At 39.5% G+C, this 13,445-nt stretch overlaps 1 protein-coding gene across 7 annotated transcripts in view; it reads left to right on the top strand.

Moving 5' to 3' along the window:
* The first annotated feature begins 811 nt into the window (after positions 1-811).
* LOC120716260 (ephrin type-B receptor 2-like) overlaps positions 812-13,445 on the top strand; it is a 65,173-nt gene continuing 52,539 nt past the window's right edge. For 2 of the 7 annotated variants that reach the window (XM_040003718.1, XM_040003719.1), the window contains exon 1: positions 824-1,161. In XM_040003718.1, the coding sequence (XP_039859652.1) occupies positions 1,062-1,161 (100 nt within the window). In that variant the 5' untranslated portion in view covers positions 824-1,061. Of the gene's footprint in view, positions 1,162-13,445 lie in introns of all 7 variants that reach the window. The other 5 variants (XM_040003715.1, XM_040003716.1, XM_040003720.1 and 2 more) reach the window with 5 other exon arrangements.

Raw genomic sequence — 13,445 nt, 5'->3', positions numbered from 1 at the left:
CTAACAATGACTTAACAGTCCTAGAAAGGAGGAACTCATTTTAACATTAAGAAACCTCCAGGTAGACACAGGCTCAGGGAGAAACAGCCATCTTGGGGGTTAGGGCCAAGAAAGGAAAGAAAAGAAGGTTGAAGAGAAATGACAAACTGCAAACTAGAAAGAAAAAAACAGTACTGGAGTAGAGCTAGGTCTGACAACGACAATTAATAAGTGGGCCCACAACAATAACCTACAATAACATGATCGCCAATTTTATTTGCTGGTTAAAGTTGCTGTGAAATCATTTCTGAATAACATTCCTCAGTGTACAATTGTACAAAGACTTTGAGTTTCTCATCATCTCGGGATGAATAAAAATATTATCAATCAATCAATCAATCTGCAATACACAATATCATTAAAAAAGAATTCTAAATATCTACAATGAAACAAGGCTGAAAATCAGATTGGATGCTATATTCATTTCCTCAGTTTAAAACTTTTTTGGTGTTCTGTAGTGAATAAAATATCAGATCTGCAAATTAGCGCAGGAGTGCAGTGTTGCTACTTTTTGGGATGGGGTTGGTAATTGCTACTTTGCTAAAAACACTGGCTTCATTCCTTGAGTTATGTGTAGGTTAGTGTTAAGTGACGTAATAAAAAAATTTGCTTAGGTACAAAGACTGTGCTGACACTGAATGGTAAAGAAAGGTCTTTCAAAGCGTCTTCACTGGCAAATATAACATCTAATAATTTAGGTTAAAAATTAAAACAGGCAAGTGTAATAATAAATTTGAGTAAAAGCACTTTCCTCCAACGGAAATGCATATTATTGCCTATTCACAATTAACCCTGGTGGCCTTGTTTTAAAAAAGAAACAAAAACCCTTGTGTCCAGTCAGGCGCAGTCGATGTTCTGTGTTTTTCCGCTGCTTTTCTGCCCCCTCTTTTTTGGTTTCGCCCAACCTGGCCTGAACAGCAGCGCTTCAGCCTTTATCTTGGTGCCACTGATGATGATAAGGATGCTTCTCTCCATCTCTAAATGATTTCACAGGAAACCGACCACAGCTGTACGGCTGCGCGATGAATACACTGGCTTTTAACAAGCATAAGTCTGGAATATCTGTGATTATGGATATCTTGTACTTTCTATGGATGCTGCCGTCGGTGTGGGCTGTCGAAGGTAAGCTGGAATTCGACTCTTAACTGAATCTAAACGCTTGAACGGAGCCGAGCTGTGAGCGAAGGGACTACAAAGCGCCATCATTAATTTACAAAAAAGAAAAAGAAAAAAAAAAGCCGACTATGCGTATTTTAACCTCATTTAAGGGAGCAGTCTAGAGGAAATCTCCGAGGTGTTGTTTGGATGGAGCTCTACAGCTTTCACTATACCGAGAAAGATTAAAGCTGCAAATATGTTGGTAGTCGAGACAGAATTTAATCAGCTTCTGTGGCCTTTATTCTTATCTGGCATCAAAGGCCATATACACGGTCTCATTTTCTCTATCCTTGTTGTTGTTATCATTACTGTTCTTATTATTTATCTTTAATTTAACTGACATTCCTTTTGCTGCAATCATTAAGTACAATATGTTTGGTCAGGCAAATACTTTCCAGTCCCACAACTTCAATTTCTTGTCTCCCTATTTGTAAGTACAGTAAGGATAAGAAATATTTTATTCATCTAAAGGTTGACAAGATCAAATACTGGGTATCATAAATACCCAGTATTTCTCATCAAAATTTTATTTTAAAGAGGAAAAACAGTTAAAGTCAATGTAGGAGAGAAACCACTTTTATAAGAGAAAATAGTCTAGCCTGAGATAAGACAGGGTTGGCCTAGTCCACTGCAGGGGGACTTTATAAGTTTGCTCACTTGCCAATAAAATGAACAGTCTGTAATTGTTATGGTATTTTCATTTTCTTGCAGAGAGACAGAATATAAACTATACATTAAAAAAACAAAAAACGTATTTAGTCCCCTACAACTCAGCCAGAACTCATGCTCCCATGGGATTGACACTGTGCCTATGTGGCACCCAGATTACATTCAATTCAAATTTACTGAGGTAGTCCCAAACCACAGCAACAGTCGCATCAATATCAATATCGTATATTGTACGATAAAGACCCTACAATAATACAGAGAGAAAACCCAACAATTATGACTCCCTTTGAGCGACAGTGGGAAGGAAATCTCTGTGAAACACTGACAATAAAAGGACAGAGCACAAGTTGAAAAACTCAGTATGTCTCCAACTGCTGCACCTGTAAGAAAAAACACATACAGAAAACAAACAGCGCCTGAAAGGAAATAAAAGAAAAAAAAACATAGATGCACAAACAAACAATCTTGTTGTGTTCTGAATGTGTGTGTCTGTCAACAAATATACTTGGTAATGAGGGTGAGAAGCTGCATCCACACCTCCCAGAATATAGAGGCAGACAGAGACCCAGGTGACCAGGGTCCAGCCCCATAGTACTGAAGACCCGAGGCCACACATCTCGATGACAACTGCGTGCACATCCCAACAGGAGAAGAAGGGACAACCCACATGGGGCCCTCATGGCCAAAGAGCAAGAGAACCAGAAGCAATGGTGGGCAGACCACTCTGACAGAGGCTGGTCAACTCAGCATAAGCCGAGTTAGGTACCCGAGAGCTGCCCAGCACCCAGCAAGTTTGCCAGTGAGTGTTTAGAGGATTCAATGAAGCCTTGAGAGAGTGTTGTGTTGTGATGAGATGAAACTGAATCGAGACATTATAAAGTCATATTTTGCTTGTTGATCAAATAACAGTAACACAGTAACGTGCAAATCCACTTATAACATCTGTGTAATGTGTTTTCTACATTTTTGGTTGATATTCTATCTCTCTCCATTAAAATTAAACTAGTATGAAAAAGTTAATTTCTTTGTAAGTGAGCAAACCTAAATAATACGGAAGGATTTAAATAATATAATAATTATAATTATTGTGATAATTTTATTACCCATGCGAAGAACATCATGGGACTTCCAGCTGCCTGATCCTATAACACTATTACTAAGGAATGGTTCAGAGTCATCTGATCCAGCTCTAACTATGAGCTTTATCAAAAAGGATAATGCTAAGCGTAATATTAAAATTAGAGACAATGTCTAACTCTCAAACATAAACATTTAATATTTCAGTCAGGTTTTAAAGCATTTCACAGTACAAAAGTGTATAAACTTTTTGGGGATAATGTCAGTGTTGGAGCTGCCATCGTCCTCATTCAGCACAGTTGGTTGAGCTTGTTAATGAAGTGTGTTTGATGTGATGGGGGTGTGTTCTCATCCAGATGAGCGAAGATGGTGATGAGGTGTTTGGAAATGTTGTAAGTGGCTGAGTTTATACTGCTAACAATAGGTCTTCCAGGGACTCCTTCTTTGTGGCTCTTCAGAAGTTAATATGTGCAGGGTATAGGCTCCCCAAAGTAAAGTTAGTTTTTAGGGTGGTCAGTGGCTTTTGCCCTTTCAAGTGTTTGCAGATAGGCTTTCTTTAAGACTTTAAGTATTACTGTCACTGAGGACTGTGGCAATTTTGTTGTGATAACCAGCTGAGTTAAGAACAACAGTACACCTTCCCTTGTCAGCTGCTAGTAGGTTGATGCTGTGGTTTTCACTCAGGATGTGAACACCTTACCTGAATGTTGAGGTTGGATGGAGGAACTTTTGCACTGGGCAGGGCAGGTTGCTCCGCTTTAGGTTGTGTTAGTTTAGTAACCCTTGAGATGCTCCACCTTTTGTTATTAAAACTGAAGAAGCCTATTGAATGAAAGGTCTAAAGAAATCCAGTCCCCTTCTTTTTTTCAAGCTCTTAAGACTACCATGGCCAGGATGACTGGGAACCGGCACAGACAATACAAAATACAAAACAAAACACAAAGAGCAGCTACCTAAACTTTACTTATTCGGTGTCTTGTTAACAGTGTCACATTCTGTACAACCCTGAATACTGGATACTTTCTTTAAAAATGAAAGCAAAAAATAAAAAATGTTTGACCCCCTGGCATAACGCAAAAACACGTACCTTAAAGCAGATAACAGGAGTGGAGAGGAAATGGCCTTGCACTTCTTTAGAAGATCTTCATTTGGTCTGAAAAAATAGTCTGTGACTCTTAAAAAAAGCCATCCATAAAACTAGGACATCTTGCTATTTGTCACTGCTCAAGGATAACACAGATTGCTTTTCACCTCAGCAGCCAATCTGACAAAGAGTTGGAGCTCTGTTGAGCCAAGTATTCCTTTAATCTTAACTATGTCTGTGTAGGTACTCTGCAATCCAGGTCATGGTATTCTTGGGAGATTGAAGTCAGGTCAAGATGAGAAACTCACTGTAATGACAAGCATTCATGAAAAAGATTCTCCGGTTTGTTGGTGTTAAGAAATTAGTTTGTACGTGATGACTTACATAGGAGGTTATATAATTGTTGGGGTTTTCTCTGTTTCCATGGTATTATTGTTGGGCCTTGTGGTGGAATTAAGGCACGATGGGACCACAGATCCATGTTTTGAGCCATCTTTATTTAACATTTGCATCACACCACCACAACCCCACACCAACCCCTGAGTCCCCGTGTTTTAACACGGCGGGCGTGATTGTGGATGCCGTGCAGGTGCGTCCGCACGGCACCGCAGACCACCTTGAGGTCTGGAGTTCGACACCCCTGCTCTATGTCTTCATCAGTCTCTCACATTGTCGAGGAACTTTAGCCTACTCTTCATTATGTTGCTTTAGTTCATGGCTGCTTTACAGTTTGTATGCACGAATATGTGTGTAAAAAATACTGACAGATGTTTCACATGCAAATCAGTGATTTGTCAATATTTTTCATAGGGATCTGTGGATTTATCTAAATATCAATAGTATCAATAATTCTGGCAGCAGTATCGGATCCATAATAGAATCAGTGCTTTAGTTTGTCGTGCTTTAGTTTGTCTCCTCTTAAGGTAAGTGTGTTGTTCCACTCATCAATATAGCAGACATGTCTGTGCAAACACCCCTTTTCTCATAAAGGCACACTATGTTCAGCTCCCAACTTTCCTGTGTGTAGTTGTCCTGCTGTCATGTGACTCGTTGGCAATGAGTGAGTACACAGGTACTTCACAGGTGTGTACTAATTTTCACACCTGAATTTGTTACTAATTTACAAACAAACTCAGGGTTCTGTTGCCAGCAAAACAAACATTCAGCAAATTAAAGCAAATATTTAGTTACATGTTGCTTTATATTTTGTTATGTTGCAGATTAAGTCATTTGTGCATACTTACTTGGTTCTTTGTTTTCATTTTTCATGTAGGTCAGGTGTGGGGAAAGGCCTGCCTGACATTTCCTGATTTTAAAGTACTGATAATGTCAGATGTGACATCAGCAGGGTAAACCAAGATGAGGGGTTTCTTCTACCATAGGAATGCTTCCTTTTGTATGTTTCAAGATATAAAGGGATTTGTTGAATCTTTTTTTTTTTTTTCGTATATAGAGCCGTTTAGTTGTTATATGTGCTAATCAGAAGTGTGAGGAGCTTTTTGTAATTTTCAGTCATCTGTGTAGAGTTTTAGATTCCTCAGCGCAAGTTAGTGGTACTGGCTGGACTCATTCAAGGGAAATTTATAGCCCTATATATAGTCAGTCTCTGCTTGATTAAGATGAGGGTGAGCTTTGTTACTGAATTCATGTACTTTTGAATTCGTTAATTAAGTTACATTGGGGGGGGAGTTTTAAGTTTCACATATGAAGTTCACTGTAAATAAATATCTCATCTCTCGGAAGCCTAAATGTCTGCTGAGTCTGCTTCCTACCACCTTCCTTGACGTTCGAGTCAGACTACTTCACAGGCTGAACGCGCGTTAATGCGTCATCACGATTAATGCAATGAAAACCTTTAACGCAATTAACCCATCTAGAGCGCAGAATGGACAAACTTTGTACAAATTGGCCGAAATGCGTTGACAGTGACATTTCCGGCATTTTGAGTCATTCTGCGCCCTAGATGGGTTAATTACATTAAAAGTTTTCATCACATTAATCGACGGATTAATGCACGTTAACGTTGACAGCCCTAATAGCTACATTAGATGTTAAAATGTATCAGTCACCTCATCAAGGTTATAAAATTAACACAACCCAGGAGAGAGTGTGATTGGTTTGGGAATGATTTCCTTTGATGTGTGCAATCTTTCATGTGCAGCCCTCAATCATATGCTGGCTTCCTAAACTGACACTCAGTAAATATTAACTCTTAATTCATAACCTCTGCATATGAATCTTTGTGTTGTCTTTATAAACTCACTTTCACCTTAGGTCTATACAGTCTATTATTATAGTTAAAGAGATCTGGTAGACTCAAAATGTAAAGTTCATGCATTCATTTACAGTGAAAGTTCAATGCTAAATGTAAGTGATGGAATAGCAGTCAGTTGTTCTCAAGGCTCAAGGAAATTCTACAAAGTATCTCTCCACTATAAAATAGTCTCTCTATCTCTCTCAGTAAGTTACATCAGAAAGAGATCCAGGAATCCTGCACACATGAAAACAAACAGGTGAGGCAGAAGCATAAACAAACACCACGAGGAGTCAGGCAGGCCAACGACATTGTTTCCTGCATAACAATCCAGCATCAAGTGAAGGTCTTCCTTCTCCTTAAGTCATGGGTGGGGAACTCCAGGCCTCAAGGGCCGCTCTGCTGCACGTTTTAGCTTTCACCTTGGGTCAACACCCCTGAATCAAATGATTAATTCATTACCAGGCCTCTGGAGAACTTCAAGACATGTTGAGGAGGTCATTTAGCCATTTAAATCAGCTGTGTTGGATCAAGGACACATCTAAAACCTGCAGGACACCAGCCCTTGAGGCCTGGAGTTCCCCCATCCTGCTTTAAGTAGTAGCCAGTCTGATCACAGGATTATCACTAGGTGAGTTAATCATAGGTGTGCTGGCCTGAAGAGTGGGTAGTGGAGGAGAAAGAGGAGGGACCCCCTTCCAATTATTTTTATTTGAAATGCTTTTTGTTTCTAAATTCCAACAAATGGCAATGCATATTCTATTTGAATTTATTCAACTCAATTTGTCGTCATTTGTTCAGGGGCTTCCCTTTTTCTTTTTTTCTTGTAATAAGCTAGCTTGGCCACAGTGCTCTTTGCTGACATTTTAGAGAGAGTTATCTAAGTCAATCAATATTCAGCAGCACAGTGCTCTTTCGCCTCTGGGAGAAGTGACAGAAAAACACTGAGCATTAAAACAGCTCATGACCTACTTTTTCACTTGCATATAACCTCAGTCCATTGGTTTAAATCAAACAGGAATGCCTGCTGCATCTGCCCCTCTCACGAACAGTCATGTGATTGACAGAGAGAAGCAGCCAATGGGATCAGTGCAGTTTATGTACTATGCCCTCTATGAGATTTGAAGCTGACGACAAACCTAAATGAGACACTATATGGGTCCTATCTTGTGTGATCACTTTTTGTAATAATCAGCAAAGTCTTTGTTTTTAACATCATTTAACATATATCTGATTATGTCTCAAAAGTGATTATGGAGTCCTTTTAGCATTTTATACTCACAGGGTGTGTGCCTGTTACTGTGCTCTAACAATAGCATATATGAGTTGATCAGTTTTAATCATACAGTAGTAGAGATCGTGCACAGAGCAGTGCTCACATCTGCAAGTATCTCCTCTGATGGAACTGTGTTAGTGAGCTGGGGGAGTCATGCTCTTGGTTGGGTGGCTACCTGGAGTTTCTAGTTCAGTTACACTGCCCTCTTTTATCAGGGTTGGCTCATTTTGCTCAGTATTCAATAGGACAGTGAAATTTTCCTTCCTACTGTTGCCAAAGTGTCAAAGTCTTGGGGATCATGTTTTCTGGCAAAACTGAGATGAACTTCAGGGACTAGACTAACTTTTTGCCACGGTTGCAATGGTGCGCCTTACTTTTTTTCTTAGGTGCACCAGCACAAAAGTTAGGTGCGCCCAAATTTTCAGTTCAACCACATCGCTTAACCCCACTGTTTTACATGTTCACATTTTTTTTTAATCGCTGTCCATACAGGCAATTTGATTTGTAAATGATTAACTAACAATCTTGTCAACACAAAGTTCTTTATTTGAAGCACATTTCTACAATAAAGATAAGTTACTGAAAAAGTGCTTGTGCTTAAAATGCGTTGGCATTCTTTGGTAATATTGTAGACAATGTTAAACATAACCTTCATCTTGGCCTCCTCTGACAACCTGTTTGCTGCTGCCTGCTGCTGAAAGATAGTGGGGATAGGGGACATCTTTTCTCATTACCCACAGCTACATCCACTTCTGTCAGGCCTAGGCTTCTCACTAGGGCTGGGTATCATCACTGATTTCTATAATCCATTTGATTCCGAATAACAAACTCCCATTTCGATTAATTTCGCTTCAATTTTGACTCAGACAGTCAGAAATATTATAATTCTGATCATTTATCAGTACTGACACTGTGAGACTTCATCAGAGGTGTGATCATCTCAGCAGATGCCTTTGTGTCAAAGTAACTGAGGATAAAATACAGAAAAACATGAGGGAGATTTTCCTGGCCTGGCTTTTTATAGCAGCCTTAAAAACATTCTGCAGTAGAAAAAAAATGGAAGAAAACCATGAAGCTCCATGCTGAAGTGAAGCAGAGCAAAGTCACAGAGGTTTGATTAAAGACACAGCCAAGCATTTCACAATTTGGCATAATTTTAAAAAGTTTACATTTCTGCGCTATTAAACAGCAGAAATGAGGCCTTCTTGTTGAGGTCATTTTTGGGGAAAAAAAACCACAACAACAAAAATATATAGACAGCACTGTACATGACTTGTGCGTAATAAGCGAACGAATAATGCAGAAAACAGAGATTTGAGGAAACTGCTCTTGAAGTACACTGAGAGAGAGAGAGAGAGAGAGAGGGAGAGCTCTACTTCATGTAGAGCTCTCCCTCTCTGCATGATTTTTATCTTGGTGGAAGCAAAACAGCAAAAGTAAGAGGGAATTCATGACGATGTTCTTCTTTTGCTGCTGGTTCAGTGAATTTTGGTTGGAGAGACACAAAACCTGCAGCATCGGAATCTAGCACAAAAAAGAAGTAAACACAAAGTGCGGACCCGACGCATCAGAATCTGTGAGCTGTCGGCTTTCAGCCCCAATGGCTGGGTGAGAAAGCCGACAGCTCACTGATTCTGTTGCGTCGGGTCTGTGTTTACGTCTTTGTGCAGAATCCGTTTACCTGCTCTCATTTACCGTTTTAGCTGTTTGGTGGTTGTTGAAATAGTTTTGTGAGCTGTAACCTGAGATTCTGGCATTTCTGGCAAAATACATTTATATTTAAATGTCGATTCAGGATTTAATTAATCAATATCGCTTTATTCAAGCTACTCACCTCTCTCTGCACTTTCAAACGTACACACGCATAGGACTATAGGAATATCTGGACCACGGCCAATCAGAGAGGTCCCCCCCCGACTATCTCTGATTGGTTTATACCAGTGGTTCCCAAACTTTTTTGCTGGGCCCCCCTTTGTTTTACAAGAAAAATGTTCGCCCCCCCCCCCTCGCGCGCGCGAACACACACGAACACATCCTCCAACCACACACACCCATATTTTGCTCCATTGCGGTTTATTTCACACCTCAAACATTTAGTAAACAATTAAGGAAATACAAGTAATCTGCAATAAATTACAGGTAGTAAGAAAATAAACTACTAACTATTTTACGCTACGTCCGCACCTACATGGGTATTTTTGAAAACGCAGCTGTTTCGTCCACACGGAAACGGCGTTTGGAATCAGTGAAAACTGAGATTTTTTAAAACTCCTTTTCTGCATTTAAGTGTGGTGAGGAATACAGAGTTTTTCACGCACCGTCAAAGGTATGTGCCATTTTTCATGTCACGCCACGTTATTGTTTGCATGAGATGAATTGCAGAATAGCAGATAGAGACAAAATACTGTTAATCTGACTATCTGCAGGTTTTACACACTTACATATACACACGCAGTTACTGTCCCTCCATTTACAAAGGCAGAGGTGTCACGGTGTGATTATTTTTCGTGTAGTTGTTTTTCCCCCGTGTAATAATATTCAATATTGCTATCAATACATTTTTCAATCCCTCTGCAAAATGGGTTGTCCGTGATTTGAACAGGGGGAACAAATCGTGGCAGGATTAGCCTGATATTATTTGTATCCCGCTGTAACTTTACTGTATAAAGAGCTAACATCTCCAAAATGTCAGGAGTAGTTCGTCATTACAACAAGTGTTTGTGAACTAAAAATCAAGAATGTGGGATACTGTTTGTCCATGATTTGAAGAGCTCAGCGCTGCTCCCAATGAAGGGAAAACCAATTCTTCAGGGGAGACCTACCTTGGCACTTGTGCAGGTGAAGCCAAAGGGAAGATATGCTTCACCATATTTTCTAGTTTTTGGCTTAGAATGAAGTTGGTTTGGAAACATATTCAGCCATGCTTCATCTCCTGCTTTGCGTTTGTGGAGGTGCCCTGTGCTAGCAATGTCCAAGCATTGTTTTTTTTTGTTTTGTTTTTTCCTTTTCACACCGCGCCCCCCCCCTGCAATGGCTCTGCGGGCCCCACACTTTGGGAAGGTCTGGTTTAGACCATGATAAGGGCATAATGTGTGTCTGTTGTTGACCACACGGAGACTGTCAGAGTTGCGGAGACTTTGTACTCAAGACTTTTTTTTGTACTAATATGTACACCATATTACTATCAGTGGAGTAAATGGGTTATCATAGGTACTTGGTGTTTGCTCTCACTGTGGTATTGTATCGCTTTCTGTTCCTGTTACCATGCGCAGTGTTGATTTGTGTAGCTTAATCTGTGTAGCTCAATTAATTTCAAAATTAACTGTGACTTTCCTACTGTAACCTTCATGTGCTTTATCAGAGCACAACTTTCTTGAACAATCAGCAAATTATAGTCTTACTATTCAGTTATTGTGTCACTAGCAGTACAGCTTGTGGTTCTCCTGTTCAGTGTATCAAATCTTTAGTTACTCCTGAGCTTCTTTTAGCATACCTTGTTTGTAGCTTTGGAGACAGGGCTTAGAGAACTGACAACTGATGGCGCAGATGACGTTTTGTAGAGAGGACCCAAATGCAGACACTTGGAGACTAGACTAATCTTAACAAAAGCAAGCCATTTAGCATACAAAAATACAAAACAAAAGGCAACTTTCACTAACAGAAAACTAAACTGGGAAACCACTAGCACATAAAACATGAGCAAGGGGAAGAACTGACATTTCGGCAAAAGACAAGGCGAGACTGAGACTATGTATATATATGGAAAAGTGATTAGGAGAAGAGGAGACACATGAGAACAAAGACATAATGAGACAGTGGAAATGAAACAGAAAACAATGCGCATGAGACCAGGGTTTTAATAGTTTTGCAATTTTCATTAGTTTTTATTTTTATTTAATTTTGACTTCAGATTTTCAATTTTATATCAGTTTTAATTAGTTTTTACCAAGTTTAGTTTAGTTTTTATTTTTGAAAATCCTTAGTTTCAGTTTAGTTTTGATTAGTTTCAGTTATAGTTTTAGTTGCGTTTGCAATAATTAAGTGTAACAAAATCCCAGTTTCATCCTATCAGTCATTCTCTTCTGCTTATCCTTGGGTATGTTGCTATTCCAGCTACCATACCCTGCACCCTGGACAGGTCGCCGGTCTGTCGCAGGGCTAACACGCAGAGACAGACAACTCACATTCCCACCTATGGGTTCTTTAAATAAATAAATAAATAAAGGCAGATGAACAACCATTGATACCAGGCAACTATAAAATGTATATCTTGGCCCCAATGAGACTATTAACTCTTGCAGCACCGGGTGTTCGTAATTTTGGTTCAAGTGAATTGATAAACTTTTTGAAGGCAATTGACTCACACAGTTATGTAGATATCCCAGTCCTGTTGTCTCGGGATGCATCACGCTGCCTTGCCTGGGGTTAGCTTCTGTTTTCTGGGGATCAGGGTTGAGTGTGCTCCCTTACCTTCTCAAGGTAAGCTAGGTTAGCCTTCTTGTGTGAGCTTTTCAAGTGCACTTTAAGGTTTGTGGGATTTTTTTCCCTTTAGAAACGTCTCTCATAATTTGTCTCTTTCCACTACAAGACACTTGCTTTATCCAAAACACAGTCATATTCAAAGTAATCCCAAATTGGACTCTGGCGCTTTCTCCCGACTTTTCCTGACATGATTCTGCGCATGGACGGAGCAGCAACACAGACGACTCGACTAACGTACTTGCCACCTGCTGGCATAATGAGACACAGCAAGAAAAAAAATCTGGAAACTAAACTTCATTTTCACCGTTGACTATTGTATGACACACACAAATCAATGAAAACTAAACACATTTTTGCTATAAATTCAGTTAATTTTAGTTAGTTTTGTGAACACTCATTACAATTTTAGTTAGTTTTCCTTTTTTTGTTTTTATTTTTATTTCCGTTAACGAAAATGTTTTTTCACTTCTAGTTTTTGTTATTTCGTTAGTTTTCGTTAACGATAATAACCTTGCATGAGACAAGGACTATCAAAATAAGACAGGAAACACAGAAACAAAACCCGGCCTTAAGACACACACACTTGAGCGAGAGCAAGGGACAAAGAGAGCGGGAGCGAGATGGAGACGAGACAGAAACTTGACATTCGTAACCAGACATGACTACAGAGGGGACGCTGGGGAGAACACACAGAGGTGAGACTAAAACAGAGTGAAATAAGGGAAAGGACTAAGAACTAGAATCACAAGTCACCAAACTCATATGCTATCAAAACTGAATATTAGAATCACATAATTCCTAAAGAATCAATAAGTCTCAACAATGCCAAAACACATAATACAAAATACCAGACACTGGTTCAAAAAAACCCAGGACCACACCCCTTGGTGTGGGCCAAAGTAGCTTAGCTCTGGTTAGATGGCCCCAGCAGGTTCTGCCAAGCCGCTGGGACATCAGCTCATCTGGGTGACTGACTGTTAGGAGGTGTTGACCTAAACAGACAACCCCCCCCCCCCCCCCCCCCCAATAATCAAATCAAATCAAAATCAAATCAAATCACTTTTATTGTCACATCACATGTGCAGGTACATTGGTACAGCACATGTGAGTGAAATTCTTGTGTGCGAGCTTCACAAGCAACAGAGTTGTGCAAAATACAATAATGTAAACAAGCAAAATACAAGAATGGCTACATCTGAAACTAATAAATATATGTACAATATATAATAGTATATGCATTTCTGGATGTGTATACTAAATATTTTTCTACGTGTCTGTGTGTGTGTGTGTGTGTACACATATTTTACAAATTAAATAGAGTAAACAATAAATAAAATATATAAAAATATACAGAGTTGAGACATGTGCAAAACAGTGGCATTACTGTACAGTATGGAGTGCATAAT

This window comes from Simochromis diagramma, unplaced genomic scaffold, assembly GCF_900408965.1.
Source record: "Simochromis diagramma unplaced genomic scaffold, fSimDia1.1 OVJJ01000466.1, whole genome shotgun sequence".
In the NCBI taxonomy this organism is placed as follows: Eukaryota; Metazoa; Chordata; class Actinopteri; order Cichliformes; family Cichlidae; genus Simochromis; species Simochromis diagramma.
This window is presented reverse-complemented; position numbering and strand designations above follow the sequence as displayed.